We start from the raw sequence: 25,057 nt of genomic DNA, 5'->3' as shown, positions 1-25,057 counted from the left end.
GGGGAGATTTTGGTAATTTTCCCTATTAGAGAAGAACATTGAAAATTATGGACTCGCCCCCTCAAGTCCGGATCTCTACCCATCTAGTAAAATTAGAGTTTTTAAATAAAAAGCTCCATTCTAAATTACGAGAAAAGCCAATGACTTGAGTTACTGAAGGCACGGGATTAGTATCGAAGATTTAACTAGGCCAGAGATGTGTGTGGTTGTCTTGCACTAGAACCAGCCGAAAGGTGTCCCACGAGATGTGTGTTTGTCTCGCGATATTTTTCACGTGAATTCAGGATGCACATACCAAAACAAAGATTTTCAGTGTAGTAAAGGAAAGCTACAGTTTCCAACGAAACTCGTGTAATTTTGTTTTCAGTAGCATATTCAGCGTACTACGAGGTGGATTTGTTCAGCAAATCGGCGGACAGGAATGTAACGAAAGACGGTAAATTGAAGTTTTGGTTTTGAAATATATTTTGAAACAACCAGACAGCTTACGTTAGCCAACTAACGGCTGGGTGAGATGGTGCTTAGCGGTTACAGCTAACTCACATGCTAACAAAAGTCAGAAACCTCTAAAACATTTTAAAGTCTCACTATAGCCCTATCTGAGTCACGTCTTACATTTGATGGCTCACACTAAACTATTACTACATAGATAAATATTAAAAGTCACCCTTGAGCGTTTATTAACTCGGAAACTTAACACACATGGCGCCATGAACTACCAAAGAAAACAAATATTGATAAGTCCAACAGTCGTTTCTGTTTTAACTGCGGTATAAAATGTAATAGTCCTAATCTTTAACCCAACTTTACCAAATGAAATCTTCCACATAACATCCCCGCGGGATGGATAGTGTTTTATCTCTTTTCTATCTAAGCCTACGTGCTACTCCACACAGACCATTATTATACCAATATAATGCTTTTATTGCTGCGATCAACGTGACGTGATTTCAATTTACGTTAGATTTTTGTCAAGGCAGCTGTGTTGTATCAGCATAAAATACATTTTACCAAGCTTGAGCACACGAGTACCGTTACTTTTTCAGTTTTGCAAACTGTGTTGAGTGCCGTATTGAATGAACAATCTCAAACATCATGTTTATGGTGTTTTTTTGTGTGTGTGCATATTTTAATAGATTATTGCAAACCGTAAATGTACTAACGACCTTATCAATCAATTTGACAGTGGACTGGAATAATGTAGTGATTGGTAGTTTATTCACTGGAGGCATACATCCTTTGTTGAGTGGAAACGGTATAAGGCCATCTTTTGGTCGGTTCCAGTCCGGTTCGTCCATACTGGGGCGCTGACCGTAGTCCAGTTAAGTTGTCTGACAGATTGAAACATAAAGCTTGACATAACTGTTCATATATTAACATACTGACTGTCTAAGGAGGTTGGTGCTCTACTGCCCCCCGACAGATGCCTTGGTGGTATTCTCCACTCGTGTGTGATCTGAAGTGCTGGTGGCTGTTCTCAGAGTGTTGTCTTTGGTAGGGGTTGGCTCTTTTAATATTGCATGGGTATCATCCAGTTGGTTTGCTTTACAAAATGTAGTACTATTGTCCCATGAATTGGTTAGATTCCTTTGAACGTAGGTCTCCATTTATTATATGAATCATATAGATGAGTAACCTGACGTTGCAATGGTTGCATTTTTGGTACAGCATTGTGTCTGGCATTTTTTTTTACACCATCTTACACCAGGAAAGACATTTGCCTCTTGCAAGTACTTAAACTATATGGTGCTTTGTCAAAACACCTTTTAAATGGTGACTCAGTTTTCTTTTTAAATAAACTATTAAGATAACACATTTCAATAACTGGGTTATTGTACTCTCTGGTGGTCTTTTTAATGGATACTGAAAAACCAGTACGGCAAATAAATGACCAAAATGAATTTATTCATCAAAGATTAAGTATTACTCAGGATAAATGCAAAGATTTTTAACATTTCCCCACAAAATATGGTTTCTACGCTGTCCTGAGATCTTTTCCATAAATATCTTTCATTCAATATTCTGTTCCAGCGAGAATGAGTAGGTGGTGTTTAAGTGGAACATTTCATTTCCACAGTATTTGGCATTTGAGACATGATATTCGGGATTTGTGGCTTTAAACTGCTAAAAAACTACAGGAGAGTCAACTCAGTTAAATCTGCAGGAAATGACTTTGAAGTGAACAGCTTGTACATTGAGGTCTCAGAAGTGGGAGTATACGAGCAGCACGTGAAGGCATCATCCCTCTGATTCAGTCAAGCACGCGGCCATTCACAGTTTGAGGTCCCTCCGGTGACTCTGAATGACTAGCCGGTCCGTGGTTCCTTCGTCTTGTGGACACATTTCAAGGTTTGGGTCGAAGCAGTGGATTTTACTAGCGAGTGGAAGTTCGGGTTGAGTTTGTGAAACGATGCTGATGAAGTTGGAAAGTAATGAGCGAGGATGCTGAAGCTGCCGGCAAGCCCGCTTTGTTCGGAGGAGCGCAAGGCTTTTGTGCCGCTGTCATCCCGCAGCTCATCCCCTGCTGCTTTGTCTTCACTTGGCCCTCTGATACCGACCGGTAGGTGCACGTCCGCTTTGAAACCCCCGGTATTTTAGCTTTCACAGTATGTTTCATTTACAAAATGTTATCACCCTGCTGTTTGTCTGGGCAAGGCTCCTGCTTTGAAATAGATTTCTAACAGTGCCAAAGGGAAACAAACATGGACACATTAGTCTGGATGGGACTGAGTCTGACACTCAGCACACAAAAAGGGTAAATAGTGATGTTATGTCATGTTAATGCTTTGTTACTTGGTGGTGCCAGTCTGCTCAGTCTGTCACTGTTACCTACAGATTATAAAAAAAATTCTATAATGTAAAAACAATAAAAGTATGATGAGATGATTTTTGTCACATTATCATCATAAAGGTTTTATCACCTCTTAATTTCCTGGTTTCACCGTCCTGGGAGTGCATTTCATCCCAGACTGCTGCAGAGAGCAGATTTCCTGCCTTTGCCTGTCTGTGTGTCTGTGTCAGCAGACCCTAAATAATAGATGGGACCCTCACCCCTCGGGGCTTTCACCTCATGCTTTTAATAGACTACTAAGATGCCTGCATCACTGTCTTGAGTTATTGTATCGTGAATTTGTTGTTGAACTTGAGTTGTGTTTAACACACAAGCTTTAGTAAGTGCTTTGGGACATTGACCTGTTCAGGGGAAAAAAAGGAGACTGTGTTATCTAAGGGGTGGTGCCTATTAATGGGAAACTGGACAAGTGAAATGTAAGCCCCCTCTTGTTCTTTCTTGCTCTGCGATACTTTGGCGTCTTTAGATTTGCTTCGCCACGTGAAAGATGAGAGGAGCTGCCTGCCCTGAGTGAAATATTGCCTCTTCAGTTCCTTTGTTCCTTTACCCGGCTGGTCTGCTCGCTGGCTGTTTGCCTGTTTGGCTTGGAGTCCTGCTTTTGTTTTATCATCTGAGCATCTAAATCTAATCAGAGATCAAACATAGATTTAGCTTCATCAGGTACTAGTGCAGCTAAAAACAGCGCACTACGATCATTCATGTCATGTCTAATCTGTCTGGCAGCTGTTCTGTACTGCTCTACACATCCCCTTCATGTGTATTTGTTGCAGTTTTAGTTTCAGTGTGTATTACTGGAGATGGATGTCCTCCGTATGTTTGAACGATGGCTCACCTGAACACATCGAAGCCGAGAGGGGGAGGTGCATGTGTGCCTGTTTCTTCCTCTCCTCAGCTGCTATGGTGACCCCTGTCTTCAAGGACACTGCCTGAGTCTGCAGCTGGAGTGTGAAACGGACATATTTAACCAGAAACTACAGTCTTCAGTTGCTCTTTTATTTCTGAATATTAATCTTTCAGAGTAGAGCTCACAATTTGGAAACAACCATACATACATTGATTTTATTCACAGATATCAAGTTTAACCATACATGTTTCCAGGTTAGTATCACAAGACTGATTGAACAACATCCAGCCTTGACCTTGACTGAGAAGCTGTTACAGTGTTTATTTGATCTTTTTTTTCATCATTTCACTTGTTTTGCTGCTCTGTCTGTGTCTCCTCATCCAGACTGTTAACCAATTATGAACTCCATCGGTGAGCCAGCCTCTCACCCCTCTGTACAGCCCTCTAGATGTCAGCCAGTATCCATGGAGGCTTCTCTCATTACCGGCCTCTGAAGCTATGCCAAAACATACATGGCGTGTCAGCTGGACACTTGGAAGCTCAGATTGTTGCTCAGACTGGACGGCTCTGTCTCAGATTGATAAACGGATGTTCTAATGCTTCAATATGTTGTGTAAAAGAATAAAAACTGAATAACAGATCTGTCCATATGAGCTGATCCTGGGTTGTATTTGTGATAGCCCAATGCAGAGCAGAGTTAAAAACCGCAGCCTGGCTCCTTTTTACGCCATTAACTCAGTTTTATAAAATAATTAAAGAAAAGAAGTCTCCTGCTTTCTGTTGGCCCTCCTTCGCCCTCCTATTTTCCATCTCTCTGCTCCCATAGCCCGCAGTAGATGGTCATCATCATATTTCATAGCAGCTCCTCTCAAGAGAGTGAGGCTCGCTTCATTACTGAGACCTGGATGTGTTACAGCCTTATAAGCTCAGCACTATTGATCACATCGCCGGCTCCGCTGCTGCACTGGAAGTGAAATGGAGACATTCATTAGCACAACAAGCAGAATGTAATTACTCACTGTATGACTGAAAAAGAACATTTTGTTTTCTTTTTCTAAACAGTCTGGTTGCATTTTATCATTTCATCATTTCATATGAAAAATATGAAAACCCAGATTGTCTGAGTTTTCAGAGCAGTTTTTTTGTCCTGCAATTGTTTAAAACAGTCCTGTATCAGTGTTGTGTTATATAATACACACGACATCACTTTCTGGTTTGAGCTCAGTGTGCCTCATGTGCTCATTTAATGAGGTACACCTGTCCAGCTGCTCGTTAAAGCTGATATCTAATCAGCCAATCACATGGCAGCAACTCAGTGCATTTAGACCATAGACTGTATAATTACTGGACGTAGTCTCCCTGATGTCACCGATCTGTTCCTAAAACGGAAAATGAAGACAATGGCAAGGGCATTGAGTACAGCCATAGGGCATCCCTCGGTCATATGACCCAAGCTTGTGCCTCTGATTGGGTGAGCTTGCGATCTTAATATTCTCTGAACGGCTGAGTAAGAAAAAAATTCACCCCCCATACAGTGTGTGCCAATAGTGAAATTAGGGATTCAGACAGGAGACGTTTTTTGAACCAGGCTGTAAGCAGGTTAATTTCTGCTTTGAAAACAGCTTTTTTTGCTTGTTGTGTATGTGACTTCAGGTACTTTTGGAGCCAGCCTCAAGTGGACGCTCGAGAAACAGCAGATTTTAGCACTTCCACATTGTCTCATATTCTTAGACCGGAGGTTGCCACTTGATTTAGACGGTAGAGGGGAGTATTGGCAAGAACCCCTTGATACGAGACGCATCACGATTGAGTAGTATCACGATGTATCATGGTATCACAATATTGTGATATATTGGAATGTTCTACTCTGTTACCCAAGAAAAAAATTGAGATGATGTATATGTTAATTAAAATAGTACTCAAAATTAAATGGACCAATGAAAACATTGGTACCTATGGCATTCTGACTTGCTCAGTAGGGATGGGTACCTTTCACATTTGAAACAATACTGTACTGATGCCCGGTACCTGGCAATCGGTACTGGTACTCAACGGTACCAAGTTTCGGTACTTTTTTGTGTTTATGAGGTAAAAAATATCAATTTGTTTAATAATGAAATGTAAAAAAAATCAATTTAACAAATTTATTCTTCAATAAATAACCTTGCAATACTGTGTACATGTCCAGCATGGAAAATCCCCTTCTCTTCCACTCCCTCACAGTCACAAGGATGCATTTAGGTACCTAAACATGGTACCTTTTGGTTTTACATCAATCGATACCTGGTACCTTTGACAGAATTTGGTCGGTACCTATAAAAGTACCTAATTCGGTACCCATCCCTATTGCTCAGTACAGCAGAAACCTGAATTATCAAGTTTAGAAATCAAATATTTTGAATATACTTTGAGAGGATATTTATTTTACAATCTATCTACAAGATACAGGGTAGTAGCTCTTTGGCGCCATCAACCACAGTGGAAGTGCGGAAGTCGTAGTTTATTATTTATTTTTACAAAAATATCAATATTATATCGCGGTATATTGCCGTAGAATTTTTTTTTTCCACACCTCTAGATGACCTGCTGAAGTTCAAACTGAGCATCAGGAAGAAGAAAGGGGATTTAATGGACTTTGAACGTGGCGTGGTTGTTGGTCTGAGAGCTTGAAAAACCTGCTTATCTACAGGGATTTTAACCCACAACCATCTCTGGAGTTTACAGACTATAGCCCCAAAGAGAGAAAATATCCAATGAGCAGAAGTTCTCTGGGACAAAATGCGTTACAATCATGGTCTGCAGAATCTTTGAATACACAACACGTCCAGCCCTTGATGCAGACAGGCCACAGCGGCAGAAGACCACACTGGATGACATCCCGTCAACTAAGAACGGGAAACTGAAGCTACAGCTCACATGGGTTCACCAAAACTGGATCATAGAAGAAATGTTGGAAACCGTCTCCTGGTCTGATGAGTCTGGATTTCTGCTCCACATTTAGATGTTAGGTTCAGGATTTGGAGTAAACAGCATGAAAGTGTGGATCCATACTGCCTTGTATCAACAGTTCAGGCTGCTTCTGCTGAAAATATATTCTTGCTCACTTTGGGCCCCTTAGTTCCAGCCTACCTGAGTATTGTTGCTGACCATGCCCATCCCTTTATGAGCACAGTGTAACCGTCTTCTGATGGCTACTTCCAGCAGGATAACGCTCCATGTCATAAAGCTCAAATAATCTTAAACTGCTTTGTGGACCATGACATTGAGCTCACTGGACTCCAACGGCCTCCACAGTCACAGTCAGATCTCAGTCCAGTGGCGCTTCTTTGGGACGTGGTGAAACAGGAGATTCTCATCATGGATATTCAGTCCACAAATCTTCAGCAACAGTGTGATGCCATCATGTCAGTGTGGAGGAACGTTTGCTATAGTGCTGTACGATTTGGGGAAAAGGTGCGATTTGCGATTAGGTGGACAATATTGCGATTGCGATTGTGCTTGCGATTTAGTAAAAAAAAGTTGTGTCATGATGAGTCTACAGACTTGCTTGGTTATCATGGAGAAAAATCTGAATTGCATGTGCTGACATTGCGATTGCGATAACTTCTTTTGCGATTACGTAATTGCATGTGCTGACATTGCGATTGCGATAATCATGCAGCCCTAGTTCGCTACATCTTGTTGAGTTTGACACCAAAATTCAAAGTAGATCTTAAATTAAAAGGGATCCAACCTGGCACTTGCAATGTGTAATAAATGTGTTGACATTACTTGCAGATAGTTGCTCAAATTTTGCAGTCATGAATGAACCCAGTTCTGTGCTCTTATTTAAGGATGACACATTTTCATGTACAGTATACGTTATTTGCTTTAAGAGAGAATCAAAATTGGAAAGGGTGTCTTTATTATTAGGTCAAATTGTTGCCAAATAAGACAAATTTGAGTGAAAACTTTTGGAAACTCTACTCTCTAATGTTTGCTGTCTCTTTACCTACTCACTTGAATAAGATGATGTTTGAGTTCTCTCTGAAGTGTATAGAAGATACGATAACTGCTCTCTCAAGGCTGCTTGTCTGTCTTTTTAAACACTCTGCGTTACAGCGGGTGAACCACTCTGGTAAGCATCAGCAGCTCTGAAGCAAAGCTGAGTATTTGTTACCCATCAGTAAAAATCTCTGATAAAGCAGCTTATGGAGCAAGTAAACAGCTGATGCCTGTTCTGTTTGTTGTGCTGTTTCTGTGGGAGTTCAGCTCTCTCTGATTTTTTCACATGGATAAACTCTCTAATGGATGCTGTGTGTGTGTATGTGTGTGTGTAGCTGCATGCTGAGCTTTGGTGGATTGGTGTCGTCCGTGTTCCTGCAGCACTCAGACCCTGCAAGAGTTCACCAAAGTCGACTGCAAACTTTTTCCAGGCTCTTCTTTCACAGCTCAGCACGCAAAAAAACAAACCCTTTACCCTCTGAGCCGTCTCTGCTGAACTGTGAGGGAGAGAGCTCGCCTGGAGCAGAGAGACGTAATCTCTCGGTGTTGCATGAAATCATGCACCAGTGCTTTGGTTTCTGAACCATTAGCAGTGTCATCCTGCTCTGACCTGACACCGCTGACCATATCAAACTTGATGGGGAATTAGAGTGAAGCCAAAATGAAGTGCCTGTGAATATTCCCTCATTAACTGTCTGATCACTGGGATCTGTCTTTGCAAAGGAAGCTGGGAGGTCATCTGAAAGTATTGATTTCCTCTCCTGTGTCAAACAGCAGGTTTCAGATGTTGGTGTTGAAAGGTTCTCAAGCCCAGATGTCGTCCTTCCATTGGGGGCATCAGTTTTCTGTTTTTCATCAGGGACTTGTTTTTTTGCAAGTAAAGGGGTTGTTTGTTTTTATTTCTGTTAACAAGTGTGGATAGGCTTTGGTTTGAGTTTGGCCTTTAAAGCCTGTTTAGTGTTGTATGTTGTTGTATTGGCTAATTACGTTGCCAGGCGCTACCCTGTTGGTTGTGGCTGCCTATTGCAACAGTTCTCTCTTCTTTGTCCTCTTTTTTTTGTCATTTGTGCATTAGGAGTGGGACATTGCTTTGCATGGCTCATTCATTGGTCGTGGACACCAAACTGGTTTTGTCTTCAGTGATAATTTTATTATTTTTGCTTCTGTTTTTGTGCGGAGATCCTACATGTAACCATGGCTGCATTGTTTAAATGTGAAATCAGCAGTTAGCAGCCTGTAGCATGTCAATGCTAACTGGTGCAAGGCCTGATGTTTCCCCACAAGGTGAAGAGAAGGAGGTGAGGAAAACGTGCTCAGGCGTGAGCTTAGAAGTGACAACATCCACCTGTCCTTCCATCCACCGTTATTGACGGAATATGGACGGACAAGCTAGCAATGCTAACTCAGTAACAGAGGGAATACCAGAGGGCAGAGTAGCATCATGCTGTTCACAGACATGGCTAACGGAGCTAACATCAGACACGAACGCCACATTGGAAGAACTCCACCTGCTGTGAGCAGACAGGATCCAGGAGACAGAGACTGAACAGACTGCTGAAGAGGCTCAGTCCTGGACCCTGTGGAGGTGGAGACTGGCTGAACTGGAGAATGATGGACAAGCTGTCAGCATCTATCTCTTTATGGACCTTTTTGCACTTTCTATACACTTTCTTACTTTTGTTTTCTTGATTGCTGCTGTGACTGCTGAATTTTCCCTCAGAGATAAATAAAGTGTTTTCTATTCTATTCTTTTGTATTCTATATTAGCACGGATTGCAATATTATTAGAAATACTTTTTTTTTAGATCTACTCAGATTCAGTACAGTGACACTAAAGATCGCCCTGACACTCCTTTCGTATTTTCTTCAAACTCCTTTAAAAGCAAGAGGAAAAACTATTTTTGAGACGTCTCCACATTTAGAGGCTCATTCTTCAGCAGAAAAAGCTTTCAGGAGGAGTGTTCAGCAGCTCAAATGTGACTTGGATTTCCTCTGTGTGTGTTCTCCTCTTTCAGAGAGCAGCAGTGTGGTTTCTCAGCATTGGACTGTGACCACCAGCAGCAGGTCAGCAGCATGAGTCTGTACGGGGCCGGCGCCAGTGGCGGCGCCTCTGGAGGGGCGAGAGAAAGAGGTGGAGCAGAACATTACCGGGAACAACGGCGGCGCTCCAGTGACCGCTCACGCGACTCCTCCCACGAGAGAGCAGAGAGCCAGCTGACACCTTGCATCAGGAATGTCACTTCTCCCACCCGGCAGCATGGTGAGGAAAAGAGGAAGCAGAAATGTTAACACCCGATACAGTGTGAAAGTCAGAGTTTACAGTGTGTGTGAATCTCTTTGATGACATCATTTCCTCTCTCTCACACAGACCGTGAACGTGGTGATGGAGGATCCTCGTCCAGATCCTCCAGTCCACGGCCTCCCAGGGTTTCTCTTCCCTATGCCCACGTTGGAGGAGCTCTGATCAGTGGACACATACCTCGCTCCCTGGGTCCCTCTGGAGTGGATCACCACTCTAAGACCCTGGCCCACGGACTGTGTGACATGATCTATGTTTACGACCTCAGCAGCAAAGAGGGGCATCGCAGTGGACTAAGACTTGGGGAGAGAGTAACTCTCATCGTGGATAACACAAGATTTGTTGTAGACCCTGCAATCTTCACAGCTCAGCCCAACACCATGCTGGGCAGGTAAGGCCACAGAGATTTCTTGTTGCTAAATAACATATAGCCCTATTTGCACTAAGCAGTCTGGTTTAGATCAGTACAGTTTGGCTTGGTTAAGTCTGGTACTGTTTGCATTTTTACAGCCACGTTTAAGCTGGATGCCGATAGCCGCATCACTTACATGATAGCATGACGCCATAGCTGTGCAACACAGTGCAACCTGCTAATAAAGCCAATGAAGAAGAAACATGAGACACAGTAAACAAAGCGCAACTATGGAACACATTTAGCAGTTTGTCAACTTTGTGATTTCTATGTAGCTCTTTGTTACAAAGAACAATCAAGCTTCATTTCGGAGAAAGTTGTGCACCGCAAGGAGAAATGAAGCCACTGTTGCACGGTGAGTGACAATTCTTTTGTCCAATCAACAGACTGCAGTTTTGTAGCTCCACCTTCTGGGATCAAATCAGTTTAGTCTGGCACCCCTTTGGAAGGTTCCCTCAAAGTGATACTCCGGGATGGAACAAGTTGGGTCCTATCACAAGGTTTAGAGCAGAAATTACCCCTACAGCAGTGATTTTGTGCAGCAGAAGCCCAGGGCGCTCGCACCAAACACCCCCTCCCTGCTCCTCTGCCAGTTTCCTCTGCACTCAGACGGGGCCATATTTTACTTGACCAAAAACACAAATAAATGGACTCCCACCAAAAAAATCTGATATCTGTCTGCCTTCAAGCTTTATTCAGAGAATTATCAGCGCGTTACTTTCACACCAAAACACTGCTAAATAAAGCTCTAGTTCTCACCGTGTCTCTTTGTCCTGGCAGACTACCTGCGTTTGTTTATATCTGGCATGTGCACGCATGGACTGATACACTTAGTGGCGAGCGACTCGTAGCCAGCCGTGGCTCTGCAGCGGAGGTAGCGCCATTTTACGCCACGATGAGAGCTAGAGCCTTATTTAGCGGTGTTTTTGTGTGAAAGTAACGCGCTGAAAATTCTCTAAATAAAGCCTGAATGCAGACCGATATCAGATTTTTTCGGTGGGAGTCCGTTTGTTTGTGTTTTTGGTCAAGTAAAAATTGTCCCCGTCTGAGTGCAGAGGAAACCAGCAGAGGAGCAGGGAGGGGGTATTTGGTGTGTGCGCCCTGGGCTTCTGCTGCACAAAAACACTGCTGTAGGGGTAATTTCTGCCCTAAACCTTGTGATAGGACCCAACTTGTTCCATCCCGGAGTATCACTTTAAAGTGTGACTGCTCATCTTGGTTATTTGGGGATCTGTCCCTAGATTAGTCGATGGAAACGTCACAAAATGCGTGCCGTACATAGACGAACCGAACTGAGCCGCTTGGTGGAAACGGGACTTAAAAGCCCTTTTGGAGATTTAGAAAAGTCAGGAAACAGGCCTAACTGTCCAAAGCCCATCAGCATAAAGACAAACTAGTATTGCATTCTTAACTTTAATGTTACATCTGACATTTTTATTCGGTGCGGGACACCAAAGACTTCTGAGTTTTTCACAGGAGCTTAAACAGTAAAAACATTGCAGCTGTGATCACTCAAAGCTTCATATTTGCTTATACTGACCTACTGTTCTGATGGCTTATCATTGATTAGGTGGAAAACTGACTAAGTTATTTCTTTAATTGGTTGGATCCTGCATCATTAGCTTTCTGACTCAGCAGTCAGTAGAGAATCACTGGTGGATCTTAAATGCTGCTGCTACTTACCCTAAGTGTTGCAGCAGAATGTAGAGAGCTGAATCAGCTCTTTTGGGTGTCTAAACAACTATTGTTTCTTCCTCACTGGATTTACTAAAGAAGATTGGCATCTACCTTCTACTATTCCTGGAAACCAGAAGCTGTGGTTATTTGTTTTGGAAGAACTGCGCCCTACGCCTGTTTATATGTCCTGAAGCATTCCAGCAGACGGCCTCGTAGATTTCAGGGGTCAGTCTGTTGTAAAATGCTGAAATTCAGAGACTACCAGATCCATCATCTAAAGTCTGTTTGAAAGGAAGAAGTTTTTGTCATGCAGAAGTGTTTCAGCAGTTGTTAATCTTGTTTTTGTCAGGATTGTATCTTACCAGAAAGAGTCTGGTGTGTCCAAGTTCTCTCAGGCACACACACATTTAAAAGATAGTTTCAGATCTGTTGAATCCTCGACTCTAACATTTTTATTATCTACTGGAGTAGCACTCTCCACTCCTCTACTAAAATACTCTGCTGAATTTGCCTTTGAATCAACTCTTATCTCACTTTTTTGTCCATTTGTTGTGATTTGAGGTTAAGAGAAAACTGTTCACACGTTTCTCTCTTGCTTTCTGTCAGGATGTTTGGTTCTGGGAGGGACAACAACTTCACTCGGCCCAACGAAAAAGGAGAATTTGAAGTGGCAGACGGGATCAGCTCCACTGTTTTCAGAGCCATCCTGGTGAGAATGTTGATTTTTGGTGTGATTTCTTGTAGCTCCCCTCAGTTTCTACTTTCCATTAACATGTACCACAGCACCTCTGATCTTCTGTACTCAGTTATGTTTCCATTCCTCCACTCACCGTTTGTTATTTTCTTTCTCTCCATTCGCTGTCTTTTTATACTCTCACTTTTTCTTATATCTTCCTCCTATTTCCTTTCTTGACCTTTCTATTTCTCTGATCTATTTATTCCCTCATCCCTTTCTCCTTCCTCTCTCCTGGGCCCATTGACTTCAGACCCTTTATAAAGCACAAACTGCATCTCTCAGTGTTTTTACTCCCACCCATCTCCCTCCTTGCTTCAGTCACACGCAAGACATTTCTAAATACATGCACATCCATCACCACCTCTTCCTTTCTCTTTTTCTGTTCCTTTTCTGCTATTCAGCCGCTTCCTCATAGCAGCCTGTGCTCAGAGCTATGTTCGGCTTAGTCTCATATGAAAATCCGCCTCCTCATCCTTTAGTTCAGCTGAGTAAAGAAAAGGTCTGAGAGCATTATGTTCTGGTCAGGGCCATGGTACCCATGAACAGATTCAGCACTTAGTGCAATTTTCAGAACTACATCCTACCTCTTTTTTATTTCCTTCACAGTAATCTTCTCAGCAAACTTCCCTGGGGGCAACGAGTTGAAGTTTGTTTCTTTTTTTTTTGACTTATGAATATATAGAAAGGTGCAGCAAAGTTTCTATAGAACATTTAACCCTGAGCTTTTTGAACAAAGCCACACTGAGCTTCTAAAACGAGCTGTTTTATCAGCTAAAGGTCTTTCTGTTGGTTTTTATCTCTTACTTTAACTTTAAATGGGTTGTTAAGAGTTACTAGATGTAGATATCATCCCTGGACAACTTTAAACATCTTGTACCAGGCGGAGTGGATATCTTTCACACCTCATTTCAATAGTCCACTCCTGTTTACAGAAATATTGATAACAGGGTCCCAGCAAATTTGATATTTGAGAGATGAACCAGTAGAATGAGGTGTTTTGTATCTTTGTGGTCCTTTTAGTCCTAACAAAGCTGTCCAGAGTCTCAGTAAAGGCAACATAGCAACATGGCACCTCTTCACCGACTTTTAAGTGATACTACGGGATGGAACAAGTTGGGTCCTATCACAAGGTTTAGGGCAGAAATTACCCCTACAGCAGTGTTTTTGTGCAGCAGAAGCCCAGAGCGCACGCACCAAACACCCCCTCCCTGCTCCTCTGCCGGTTTCCTCTGCACTCAGACGGGGCCATATTTTACTTGACCAAAATCACAAATAAACGGACTCCCACCAAAAAAATCTGATATTGGTCTGCATTCACGCTTTATTTAGAGAATTTTCAGCGCGTTACTTTCACACAAAAACACCGCTAAATAAGGCTCTGGCACGCCGCGCTCGGACTGATACACTAAGTGGCGAGCGCCTCGTAGTCAGCTGTGGCTCTGCAGCGGAGGTAGCGCAGTGTTACAACATGATGAGAACTAGAGCCTTATTTAGCGGTGTTTTTGTGTGAAAGTAACGCGCTGAAAATTCTCTAAATAAAGCCTGAATGCAGACAGATATCAGATTTTTTTCGGTGGGAGTCCGTTTATTTGTGTTTTTGGTCAAGTAAACAATGGCCCCGTCTGAGTGCAGAGGAAACCAGCAGAGGAGCAGGGAGGGGGTGTTTGGTGCGAGCACCCTGGGCTTCTGCTGCACAAAAACACTGCTGTAGGGGTAATTTCTGCCCTAAACCTTGTGATAGGACCCAACTTGTTCCATCCCGGAGTATCACTTTAAGTAAGGATGTGAAGATCCCATCCTGGCTTTGGATATCGTCCAATACAGATTCAAAAGTGAGATCAGATATTTGTGACAAATGGCTGATCAATAGGACAGATCTATTAAACTCAGTTCTATGCTCAATGCTATGTCTGCGGTTTTTCTAGGCAGAGCTAGAATAGCATGAAGGCAGATATCTACTGCTGCTCAGTAGTTTGGATGTATTTCATGCTCATTTCACCAACGACTCTGACCGCACAGGGCTAGTTTCAAGTAGGGATGGACCAATCATCGGCCAGGACGATTATCGGGACCGGTTTTTGGCATTTTGAGGCATATCAGCATTGGCCTTTTTTGTAATCTGACGGCCGATAAGAAATAAATTTAAAACTATGTTGTTGCACTGTCCCACCCACAGTATCATCTGATTGGTTACAAGCAGAGCCATGGCCTGGGTTAGAGCCAATCAGCTGTGCAGTTACAGTTATTGCAGTTGCATTGAAATTTTGGGAAACTTTATTTACTGTATAGAACTTTAGCTATTTTTTTAAATGTTTTCATTTAACTTTATAAAACATGCTTCTGAGCCTGTTTAATAAACATATACTTGAAGACGTTTCAATGCAGTTAAGTGTTGAAGTTTGTATTGTTCCAAAATTTTGGCACCAATATTTTCACCTTGACTTAAAATTAATATTGGCTTCAAATATTGGATATCGGCCTCCTTGACTACAAATAATCAGTAACGGTATCAGTCCTGAAAAATCCATATTGGTCTATCTCTAGTTTCAAGTACAGGTAGCTCCCACCTTAACAGCAGAGACAGAAACACTTCAGTTTGGTTAATTACAGCTGTTTGAAAGGGAAATTAAAACCTGGTTTCATACTGTTACAGAAGACAGGTCTTAAAATTTTGGTGAAATAATATCATTATAAAAATCTAAGCTTGTCAGATCTGTTCTAAAAAAGAGAGAAATACTTTTTTGGGGGGCTTTTTTACCTTTGATTGAATAGGTGAGGACAGTGGATAAAGCAGGAAACAGGGTAAGAGTGGGGAGTGACACGCAGGGATGAGGCCACAGGCTGGATTCAAACCCAGGACACCTGCACGAGGGTGAAACTCACGGGGGGAGACCTTGACCACTATGCCATCAAGAGGAGAGAAAAACTTTTTGACATTTTTGTTTTTTTGCGAGTGGCTGATTTGGATTGATCATATTTGATGCATTCCTGTTTGTCAGGATTTTTGGCCGCTGAGGGGTTTCTGCAATGCAGCGTAGAGCATTTTCTCCAATCTAAACATTTGATCCACAGTAGTTTTTAACTTCTGTTAAATGAGAATATAAAGATGGCTAAATTTCCATCGAGTTACAGCAGATTGGGGGAGTGTTGTGTGTCCTACCAGATTTTGGTCTCTACATGGACTGTTTTTCCTGCATACAGGCCTCCTGAAACATGACTGGGCAGGCCTACTTGGACTACAAATGTACTAAAAACCTGAGCCAGAAAAAATCTAATGTAAAAACCCCCGCCCAAAAAGAAATTTGTGATGACATCTCTTTAAAGTTGCGTTGATTGTAGTTTTCTGCTTGATTTAAGCTGTTCAGGGGTTTTTTATAGAGGAAAATAGAAGCGATGCCCCCATATGTCAGTCAATCAAATCAACGGACTGATTTATCACTCAGACTCTTGGATGGAAGCATTACTCAACAGCTTTTTGTCCACATGATTGTAGCACACACTCCATTTAGCTCTGGTGTGTGTGTGTGTGTGTGAGCGCTCGTCGTAAGTGCTTGGTTTCTGTTTTGGCGTAATGGATTATGGCACGGGCATGTCTTTGTCTGCATCAAACAAAACCTGAGGAGACATGACAGCGGGAGCAGTGAGGAGCACTAGCTGAGCCGTGTGAATGTGTGTATATGTTTCTGTGTGTGTGTGTGTGTGTGTGTGTGTGTGTAGCATGTAGTGTTAGAGCCAGACCTGCGGAGGGAAACAGACGCTGTCACGGTCTCCTCTGACAGGAGCGCGTGGATAGCGTGGATAGCGTGGGACGGAAAGTGGAGCAGGGAGGGAAAGTGACGTTGTTAGCTTTTGCTTTCATCAGCCTCTGCTCTCCACCCAATCCTCTTTCTCTCCCTCCTCCTCTCTCTTCTGACACTCGCTGCTTTTACTTTTGTTGCTGTTCGCTCTCCATCCCTCCCCCCTCCTCTTCCACATCCATCGCTCTTTCCCTCTCTCCACTCACTGCCTGTGTGAGCTAGGCAGCATCAATAATGGCGTCTTGTTTTTTCTCCCATGCCTGTGTGTGTGTGTGAACACCCGCCATTCTGCCTGCCTCTGTCCGTGTGTGTGTGTGTGTGTGCTACTGAAAATGGCAGGATTACTACAAGTCAGGGATAATCCGCTGCCCTGACGGCGTTTCTATTCCGGAGCTGAGGGAGGCATGTGACTACCTCTGTATCTCCTTCAACTACAGCACCATCAAGTGCAGAGACCTCAGTGAGTACGCAACACTGCACACTGACTGTGTGGAGCTGCAGGCTGATGTAGTTTCTGGACTTTGGTGAGTGTGGAGCACAGATTGTTTTGATTATTTATCTTTTAGAGAGGAAGAGGAGAGAGAAATACTTTCCCTGTTTTCCTTTAACAACATGATCTGTAATGTTTGACGCTTTCAAACAGCTCCTTAGTTATTAGAGTTATAGTAGAGACATTACTGCTCATTGATACACTTCACTGACTGCAGCTTCAGACAGATCAACAGTAGATGGACATCTCACCTCCAGCTGGAGGAGCACATTAGAAACCTGATGTTACATGGACATGTCACTCTTTGTGTGTGTGTGTGTGTGTGTGTGTGTGTGTGTGTGTGTGTGTGTGTGTGTGTGTGTGCGTGTGTGTGTGTGTGTGTGTTATTATGTGCCTGCTGCTGTCTCTTGTTTGTGTCTCTGAGTGTGTGGGAGGAGGAGCTTCAGCTCACAGGCTGCTGCTGCTGAGTGTGTGTGTGCATGTGTGTGTTGTGTTCTAAGTAGGTCATGATTAGCTGTGAGATTTAATGCTTGTTATGTGGGCAAGTAACCAACTTAGAGAAGCAGATCAGTTATGTAGGTTTAAGTTTTTTTAAGTCACTGGTTTATAGGTTGTAGGTTATAGGTGTTTATCACTATCTACCTTTACTCCAACCACCCTTCAGATGTGCCTGTTCCACTACATTAGTCTCATATATTAAATTCAATAATCTTCAAGCAGCTCCATAAACTTAATAACTGAGGCACCACTTGGCTCTGATTTACTGAAGTTAAGTTTATTTAATTAAAGTGAAGGGACAACACAACTCGCTGAGCTCAGAGGGTGAAACACCCAGTATTGTCTGGAGAAAGACTCTGGTCACATATTAGCGAGGGTTGGGTCATCATTTTTGGAGCTTTTTATTTTTATTTCTTTATGAAATCAAAATATTTATGAAGAATATTATCTGATTAGAGAAATAAAATCTCTTTATATTGTTTTTAGGGATGCACGATATTATTGGCACAATATCGGTATCGGCTGATAAAAGCTTAAAAACACGTTTATCGGTATCGGCAGAGATGAAAATTTCTGCCGATAGTCACAGCCGATAAGGTGCTATTCAGTTAGCATTATTATTATTTTCCATCTGAAAAACAAGCTCCTTAAATAAAATGTAGCACTTCATTTATTTGCACTGCAGAGCTCTGTGTCTGTCACCAGGTTGTTACAGTAGCTCTAAAATAATCAAATGCAACTTGGTTATGTTTAAAAATGCATTGTACATTTAAAGTTCATGTGATCTAAAGAAATGATTTTTCTGTATTTCAATACTGAATGTCTTTGAAAAAATAATACATTTTTTATTTATGGTCTAATCAAATGTTTTTTGTCTTGTTTTATGTGTGTTTCTTAAACAAATAAGACCGTCACAATAAGAGTAACATATAAATTCCAGTACAGGATAGACTTAGCTTTCTTTACAGTGAAAAAAACAAACTTGTGATTATCAGTATCGGCCTAAAGGAGTTTCGATATATCGGCATATCGGATATCGGCAAAAATCCAATATCGTGCATCCCTATTTGTTTTACCGATGTGTGGTTGTGGTACAGTATTCTGACCAGAAGGTGGCTACACCAAAAGCTGTTTCCTAACAACATTACATAACAGGAGAAGAAGTACACTGACTGCATCAAATAGCAAAAGAAGAAGAAAGCAGCAATCGCTGGAAAAACTACACCTTTATTTCCAGCTTCAAGATCCAGAAACTGAGAAAGCTGCAGAGACTAAGCTTGGGGGGTACTGACCATTCAGACCACCAGACAGACTCCAGCGACTGTTGAATAGTATGTTCGTTTTAACCGTCCATCCCTCTATTGGATTGGATAGTCACCAGAGCTACTGGATGATGAATCAACCAGTCACTGCCCCTGCTTTGTGTGTGTTGCTGTTGGGGACCTACGTTTTGATAGCTTGGCCCAGAAGAGTTCGCACATGACATCAGTTTTGTTTCTTATGTTGAAGTTTTTAACAGAGACATCAGCATCTGACAGTAACTTTAGTTTCCTCTGGTTCCAAATCTCACTGAAGCCCCCCGGTTTTACTGATACTGAGCACATTGCTTTCTTCTTTTATTCTTTCATTGTCTACAATTATCAATTAGCTCTCAAAGAGGCTAAAAACACCTTTTGTGTCAAAATATGTTACAAAATTAATTTCCACTAAGCCTTCACCAAACTTCTCTGTGCAAGTATGTTCAATATATTTATAGTTGTGAGGGGCTGTGAGGAGTTTCTAAGTGATCTTGAAAAAGTCTCCCTTCTAGATATATGACTGATTGCACACTGGAAAAAAATGAAATCTTATCAAGTGTTTTTGTCCTGTTTGAAGTAGTTGTGGTAGTGGTAGTAAAAATTGTCTTGTTATACTTGATTTGAGCCACATTCAAATGGTTAGTCCAGAAAAATGTCTTGTTTTAAGTTGCTTAGAGAGAAAAATTAGGTTTGAATTGCTTGTAACAAGTAAAAGGAAACTGCCAAAGGAACAAGAAAAATTATCTTGAAAATTTGTTCAAAAGTAGAATAATGTTTTAATACAAGTAACTTTTTTCTTGTGCCATTGGTATTTTATTTCAACTTTTTACAAATAATTCAGACCTCATTTTTTTCTATGAATAACTTGAAATACGACATTTTTCTGGAATGGTCAGGTGAATGTGGCTCATATTTAGTCTAAAAAGACATTTTGTACTGAAAATAAGACAAAAACACCTGATAAGATTTCAGTTTTTTTCTAGTGTAACACACACTTTAAAATAACCTTATCAGCGCTAAAATAGGTTATTCCCAAATGCTACTCCATAGTTCCATTACTGGGTCAAGCAGTACTGGATTGATTTACAGCACTTCCAAGTCTCTAAGTTAAGAAGTGACAAGAGATAAAACACAGAGATCTGTGTTTCTCTCTGCCAAAAATGATTTCTGTGATTAATTTTATAGTGATGATGGACACAGGAGCCTAACTGAAAAGGACAGAAGAGGTGAAGAAAGATAAACAGGAGAGTGATACAACTCAAGCTAAAGGCTAACACAGGAGCTAAACTGTTTGTGATAATGTTGATTCCAACCCACAGTCAGCAGTTATTCTGCAGTGGTCTGTTCAAACTTGAGAGTCAATCAATAAAATGAAGAGTGAGGTTACGTTAGCTCTGCTTGGTAGATGGCTAGCAGGACATAGTTAACCAGGATTCTGATAAATACCTTGTCATGTTGAGCTTCTTTAACCAAGAAAATTTGTTTTAACACGATCTCCATTTAATTCAAAACACACACACCCTTTGTTGACAGTCACGCCTTCACGACAGTGTACAAAAAGGTGTCACTTAGCCACATCAGGTCGTTAGTAGTCGATCAGAACAGTTGTGTTTATTTTCTTATGAGCTTTTTATTTTGAAACTTGAAAAGTTTTTATTTGCAAAGCAGACATTTCTTTTTGGATTCTGTTGTAGGTTTACTTCATCAGAGTAGTGTTTTTTAAAGCTTTAGAAAGACTTCTTTATCAAACAGAAATACACATGACCTTGTTCTTGTTTGTGTTGTAACGTACTGTCTGTGGAGCAGATTCAGTGATTTGTGTGAATGATTTTGTCCTTGTGGTGTTTGCCTGGCTATCCTAACATTTAGTAAAAGAATAAACAATCCAGCCCCCTCCCCCTCCTCTTCCTCCCAGTAAAATATCTCCTCTTGGTCTCCTCACAGGTGCCCTGATGCACGAGCTATCCAACGACGGGGCCCGGCGTCAGTTTGAGTGTTACCTGGAGGAGATGGTGCTGCCGCTGATGGTGGCCAGCGCTCAGAGCGGAGAAAGAGAGTGTCACGTGGTGGTTCTGACTGACGACGACGTGGTGGACTGGGATGAAGAGTATCCTCCACAGATGGGAGAGGAGTACTCTCAGAGTGAGTTTCTGATCCTGGATGTGGGGATGGACCCTGATCAGCTCAGGGGGTTTGTTTCAGTTTCAGCTTTTTAGAGAAGCTGGTGGAGCTGTGACTCAACAAAATGATAAGATCCTCAAGTTAATGGGGTGTGTGTGTTTTTACACATTGCTGATGATGATTTATTTATTAAATGTTCCTCTTCTCCTCGGCAGTCATCTACAGCACCAAACTGTACCGCTTCTTCAAGTACATCGAGAACAGAGACGTGGCCAAGTCTGTGCTGAAGGACAGGGGACTGAAAAAGATCCGACTGGGAATAGAAGGTACCAAGTTTTCTTCTTCTCTCTTCTTCTTCTTCTTTTAGTCTTTAAATGTTCTGCCCGTCTCTGATGCCTGGTCCTTGAATAAACCGTCTCTGTCACTTCATAACAATATGCACCAACTGGGAGCTCTGTTGTCGACAACTTTACAGTTTCATTTTAAAAGATGACTGTCTCAGCGTTTCCTCACAGTCTGCCCCCAAGAGCCAAACCACAGGAGTAAAGAAAAACAGGAAGTCATTATTCTGCGTCATGGAAGCATTTTGACTTGTTAAAGAGAAAAACTGGAACTTTCCTCAGGGAGAGCTGGAGAAGAAAACATTTAACAAGACTTTTATTATGAGTTCCTATCCTGAGTACGTAAATACTTCCAAAAGAGACAATGTTATCTTAACTCAGGTTTCCACATGAGCATGAAAATGTTGATTAAAAGGTAAATAAGACTAATATTGTGAACAACAGCTTCAAAGATGCGTTAAGTCTTTCATTTACACTGTAAAATCTAGAATCTAAGCCAGTTTTTGTTTTATTCTTGATAAAATTTGTCTTATTAAACATAACATGAGTCACATTCAACCAGCAACACTGCAAAAACTGAAATCTTATCAAGTGTTTTTGTCTTATTTTCAGTAGAAAATTCCTTTTTAGACTCAATATGAGCCAAATTCACATGACCAATCCAGAAAAATGTCTTGTTTAAAGTTATTTAAGGACAAAAATGAGGTTTAAATTGCTTGTAACCAGTAAAAAAAAATCTGCCAATGGAACAAGAGAAAAGTTACTTGTATTAAGACATCATTCTAGTCTCAAGGAAATTTTCAAGCAAGTTTTTCTTGTTCCATTGGCAGATTTTTTTACTGGTTACAAGCAATTAAAACCTCATTTTTGTACTCTGATAACTTGAAACAAGACATTTTTCTGGATTGATAAGTTGAAAGTGGCTCATATCAAGCATATTAAGACAATTTTTTATTTAAAAAAAGACAAAAACACTTGATAAGATTTCAGTTTTTGTCAGTGAAGTCTGGAAAAAAAGTCACATAAAAGATTTTACAAGACTTTTTAGCTTTTAAATCCTGAATTTTGCAAAGCTAACCAGCAGCTAGCTTCTGCTTCTCACCAGGCAGAACTATTCAATGTTCCAAAATCAAAAACTACTCTTTAATTCAGTCTCCTTGTCCTTGGTCAAACTCTTCACCTGATCTTATGTTATTTGACTTCTCCAGGATATCCGACCTATAAAGAAAAGGTGAAGCGGCGTCCTGGAGGTCGCCCAGAGGTCATCTACAACTACGTCCAGCGCCCCTTCATCCGCATGTCCTGGGAGAAGGAGGAAGGAAAAAGCCGCCATGTGGACTTCCAGTGTGTCAAATCCAAGTCCATCACCAACCTGGCCGCAGCCGCCGCAGACATTCCCCAGGACCAGCTGGTGGTCATGCACCCTCCAGGACCGCAGGTGGACGAGCTGGACAACCTGTCGCAGCCACCGCCCAGCGTCAGTGACCCCCACCAGCTGGCATACGGGCCGGCTGCAGAGAACAGTGCGGGCCCCCAGCTCGCTCTGGGATACGAAGGCTCCAACAATCAGCCGACTCAGGACAGTCAGAGCCAGGCCACACGCAACCAGCAGCAGCAGCAGCTTGGCAGCAGCCACACTCAGGCCACATACCACTATGAGCCAGACCCAGACACACCGTCACCCTCTGCATGAGACTGGCTGCACACTGACTCCTCCCCGTCTGCTGCGTTCACACAGAGAGCAACACGTGATCATGTTTCCATCACAGCGCTGAGCGATGAAAACCTGTGAAAACAAAAACAAATCCCCATGCCTCCTCACCAAACACTGAAATTAGAAACAGTGGCTCTGCTCGTGATGCTGAGAAGCACAGACACCTGATTGGCCGTCACCAGCAAACAAGCACACAGAGTTGAACTTTTAAACACTCACAATGTGTCACGTGTTGCTTCCAGTGTGAACGCAGACTGATTCCCACAGCTCCTGCTCTTTAGTGGCAACACACCATTTTGCCTTCTGTTGCACCACTGCTGCAGACTCTGAGTCCACACCAACACGTGAGCAGCCACGGACGCATGAAGCACATCGGCAGGCCTCCTCAGCCACCTCCCCTCACCGTTTGTTTCTAACTGACCAAAGGAAACTTCACTTTGTTTCTGTGTGTGGGAAAAGACAGAATGCTGTATTAAATTATAACAGTGTGAGTGTGTACGCGAGAGTGTGTGTGTGGCATTACTGTACCTCACATGGAAAGAGTATTTCAGTGCCTCTCTGTTGGTCTACTGTGCGGCATGATGGGAAGTTTGCTGTGAGGGTTTAATGTGAAGTTCTTAAAGAGAGGAAAATGATCCACTATTTTTTTTTTCTTATTGTTCATTTAAGTCCTGTTTTACATGAGTTTCATATTTTTACTTGTTTGCTCCTGGTCGACCTGCGTCAAAAACTCTGCACAGTCTTTGTCACCATTGCTGCGAGCACACAGGATGTCAGTTAAGATGTTGAACACGATGTTTTTTAATAAACAAATTTCACAGCAGTTGTCTCAAGAGACTCTCTTTTAATCCAAGAGGGGACAGGATTTGAGGATTTAACCTAAACCTTTTTTTATTTAAGATTTCTTTAAAAATGAACAGTTCAATCAACACAGACATGTTACAGCTCTGATCATTAGAAGGAAACATGAATTAACTGGTGGTTAAAGTGATGGATTATGTGGGTTAAGGTGTAGATGCTGACCTGATCAGAGTGTTTCCATTTAACTTTACCCCTGAATCCAAACAGTTTGTGGGGCCCCACAATCAGAACGTTGGTGGTTTGATCCCAGCCACTAAACAGCAAATTTCTTCATCTGTTATTCAGCCCGGTGTGAATGTGTATGAATGTGCTTTGAGTGGTCATAGAGACAAGAAAGGTGCTACAAGTACAAGGTATCATTTTACTGTACTCTGCACATAGACTGCTGCTGCATGTCCTCTATCATCACGCCCAGAGTAAGGATGATGTTTAGCCATAAACCAGGTCATTGAATCGCATTTTTAAACAATCGGTATCATGTGATAGCTGTGCTCCTGAGGCTGATCTTTGGCTCGGTGTTAGAAATAGTTTCTCTGAATGAAAAGACTGGAGGTTTACATCCTAGGTCTCACTGTCCTGGACAAGAATACTCTTCAACCCAAACTGTTGTCCGTGGGACAGTAGGGATCAAGGTTATAACAGTTAACTTAAACGAAACTAAAAAGGAAAACTAAAATTTAAAATACATTGCAGTTAACTCAAACTAATAAAAACTAGAAAAGAAAACAAAAATGATAAGTAAACTAAAACTGTATCTTGTGTTCACAAAACTAACTCAAACTAACCAAAATAATAGACAAAATTTCCTTCGTTATCGTTTTTGACAATATTAATAGCCTTTAGGATTTAAATTAATCCGACACATTTTCTCAACCAATTTTGGACAGTTTTCGGCAGTTGTCAGTGCCGCACAGCACCATCATAGCGACGTACTGGGACAAGCTTGTTTACTGCACTGACTGAATCAAAGCATCTTTAATAGTTTAATTTCATGTGAGTCTGACTTTATTGTTACAGAGTCCAAGTTTCTAATTATTAAAGCTCATATTATATTGTTTTGTATAATTCATGTTTTTTTGTTTGTTTTTTTTTTTAAATAAAATTTATGTCAATTTTTTACATTATTTTCTTGTG

At 41.7% G+C, this 25,057-nt stretch overlaps 1 protein-coding gene across 2 annotated transcripts; it reads left to right on the top strand.

Annotated features, from left to right (window-relative positions):
- The first annotated feature begins 222 nt into the window (after positions 1–222).
- On the top strand, positions 223–23,914 carry LOC141796770 (BTB/POZ domain-containing protein 10-like). Of its 2 annotated transcripts, none has more exons than XM_074678035.1 (8): positions 223–436; positions 9,695–9,939; positions 10,048–10,369; positions 12,674–12,776; positions 16,940–17,060; positions 20,831–21,028; positions 21,223–21,333; positions 22,557–23,911. In XM_074678035.1, exons 2-8 carry the CDS (start codon positions 9,753–9,755, stop codon positions 23,039–23,041), a joined length of 1,527 nt encoding a protein of 508 aa, XP_074534136.1. In that variant the 5' UTR covers positions 223–436; positions 9,695–9,752; the 3' UTR covers positions 23,042–23,911. The 2 variants fall into 2 exon arrangements, with proteins under 2 accessions (XP_074534136.1, XP_074534134.1); XM_074678033.1 differs by lacking the exon at positions 223–436 and adding an exon at positions 2,237–2,560 and having other exon boundaries at positions 22,557–23,914.
- The last annotated feature ends 1,143 nt before the right edge of the window (positions 23,915–25,057 follow it).

Source organism: Halichoeres trimaculatus, unplaced genomic scaffold (assembly GCF_033239565.1).
Source record: "Halichoeres trimaculatus isolate MK-OKI-2021-1 unplaced genomic scaffold, fHalTri1.1 fHalTri1_scaffold_10, whole genome shotgun sequence".
NCBI classification, from domain to species: domain Eukaryota; kingdom Metazoa; phylum Chordata; class Actinopteri; order Labriformes; family Labridae; genus Halichoeres; species Halichoeres trimaculatus.
The sequence above is the reverse complement of the archived record's forward strand: the minus strand, read 5'-3'. Positions and strand labels throughout refer to the sequence as shown.

What these genes read in the sequence shown, in the direction of transcription:
- LOC141796770 (XM_074678033.1), top strand. Translation starts at nt 2,433, where the DNA reads ATGAGCGAGGATGCTGAAGCTGCCGGCAAGCCCGCTTTGTTCGGAGGA. An exon ending in CCCAACACCATGCTGGGCAG is followed by an intron (nt 10,370 to 12,673) that starts GTAAGGCCACAG and finishes GCTTTCTGTCAG; the next exon opens with GATGTTTGGTTCTGGGAGGG. An exon ending in CTGTTTTCAGAGCCATCCTG is followed by an intron (nt 12,777 to 16,939) that starts GTGAGAATGTTG and finishes TGAAAATGGCAG; the next exon opens with GATTACTACAAGTCAGGGAT.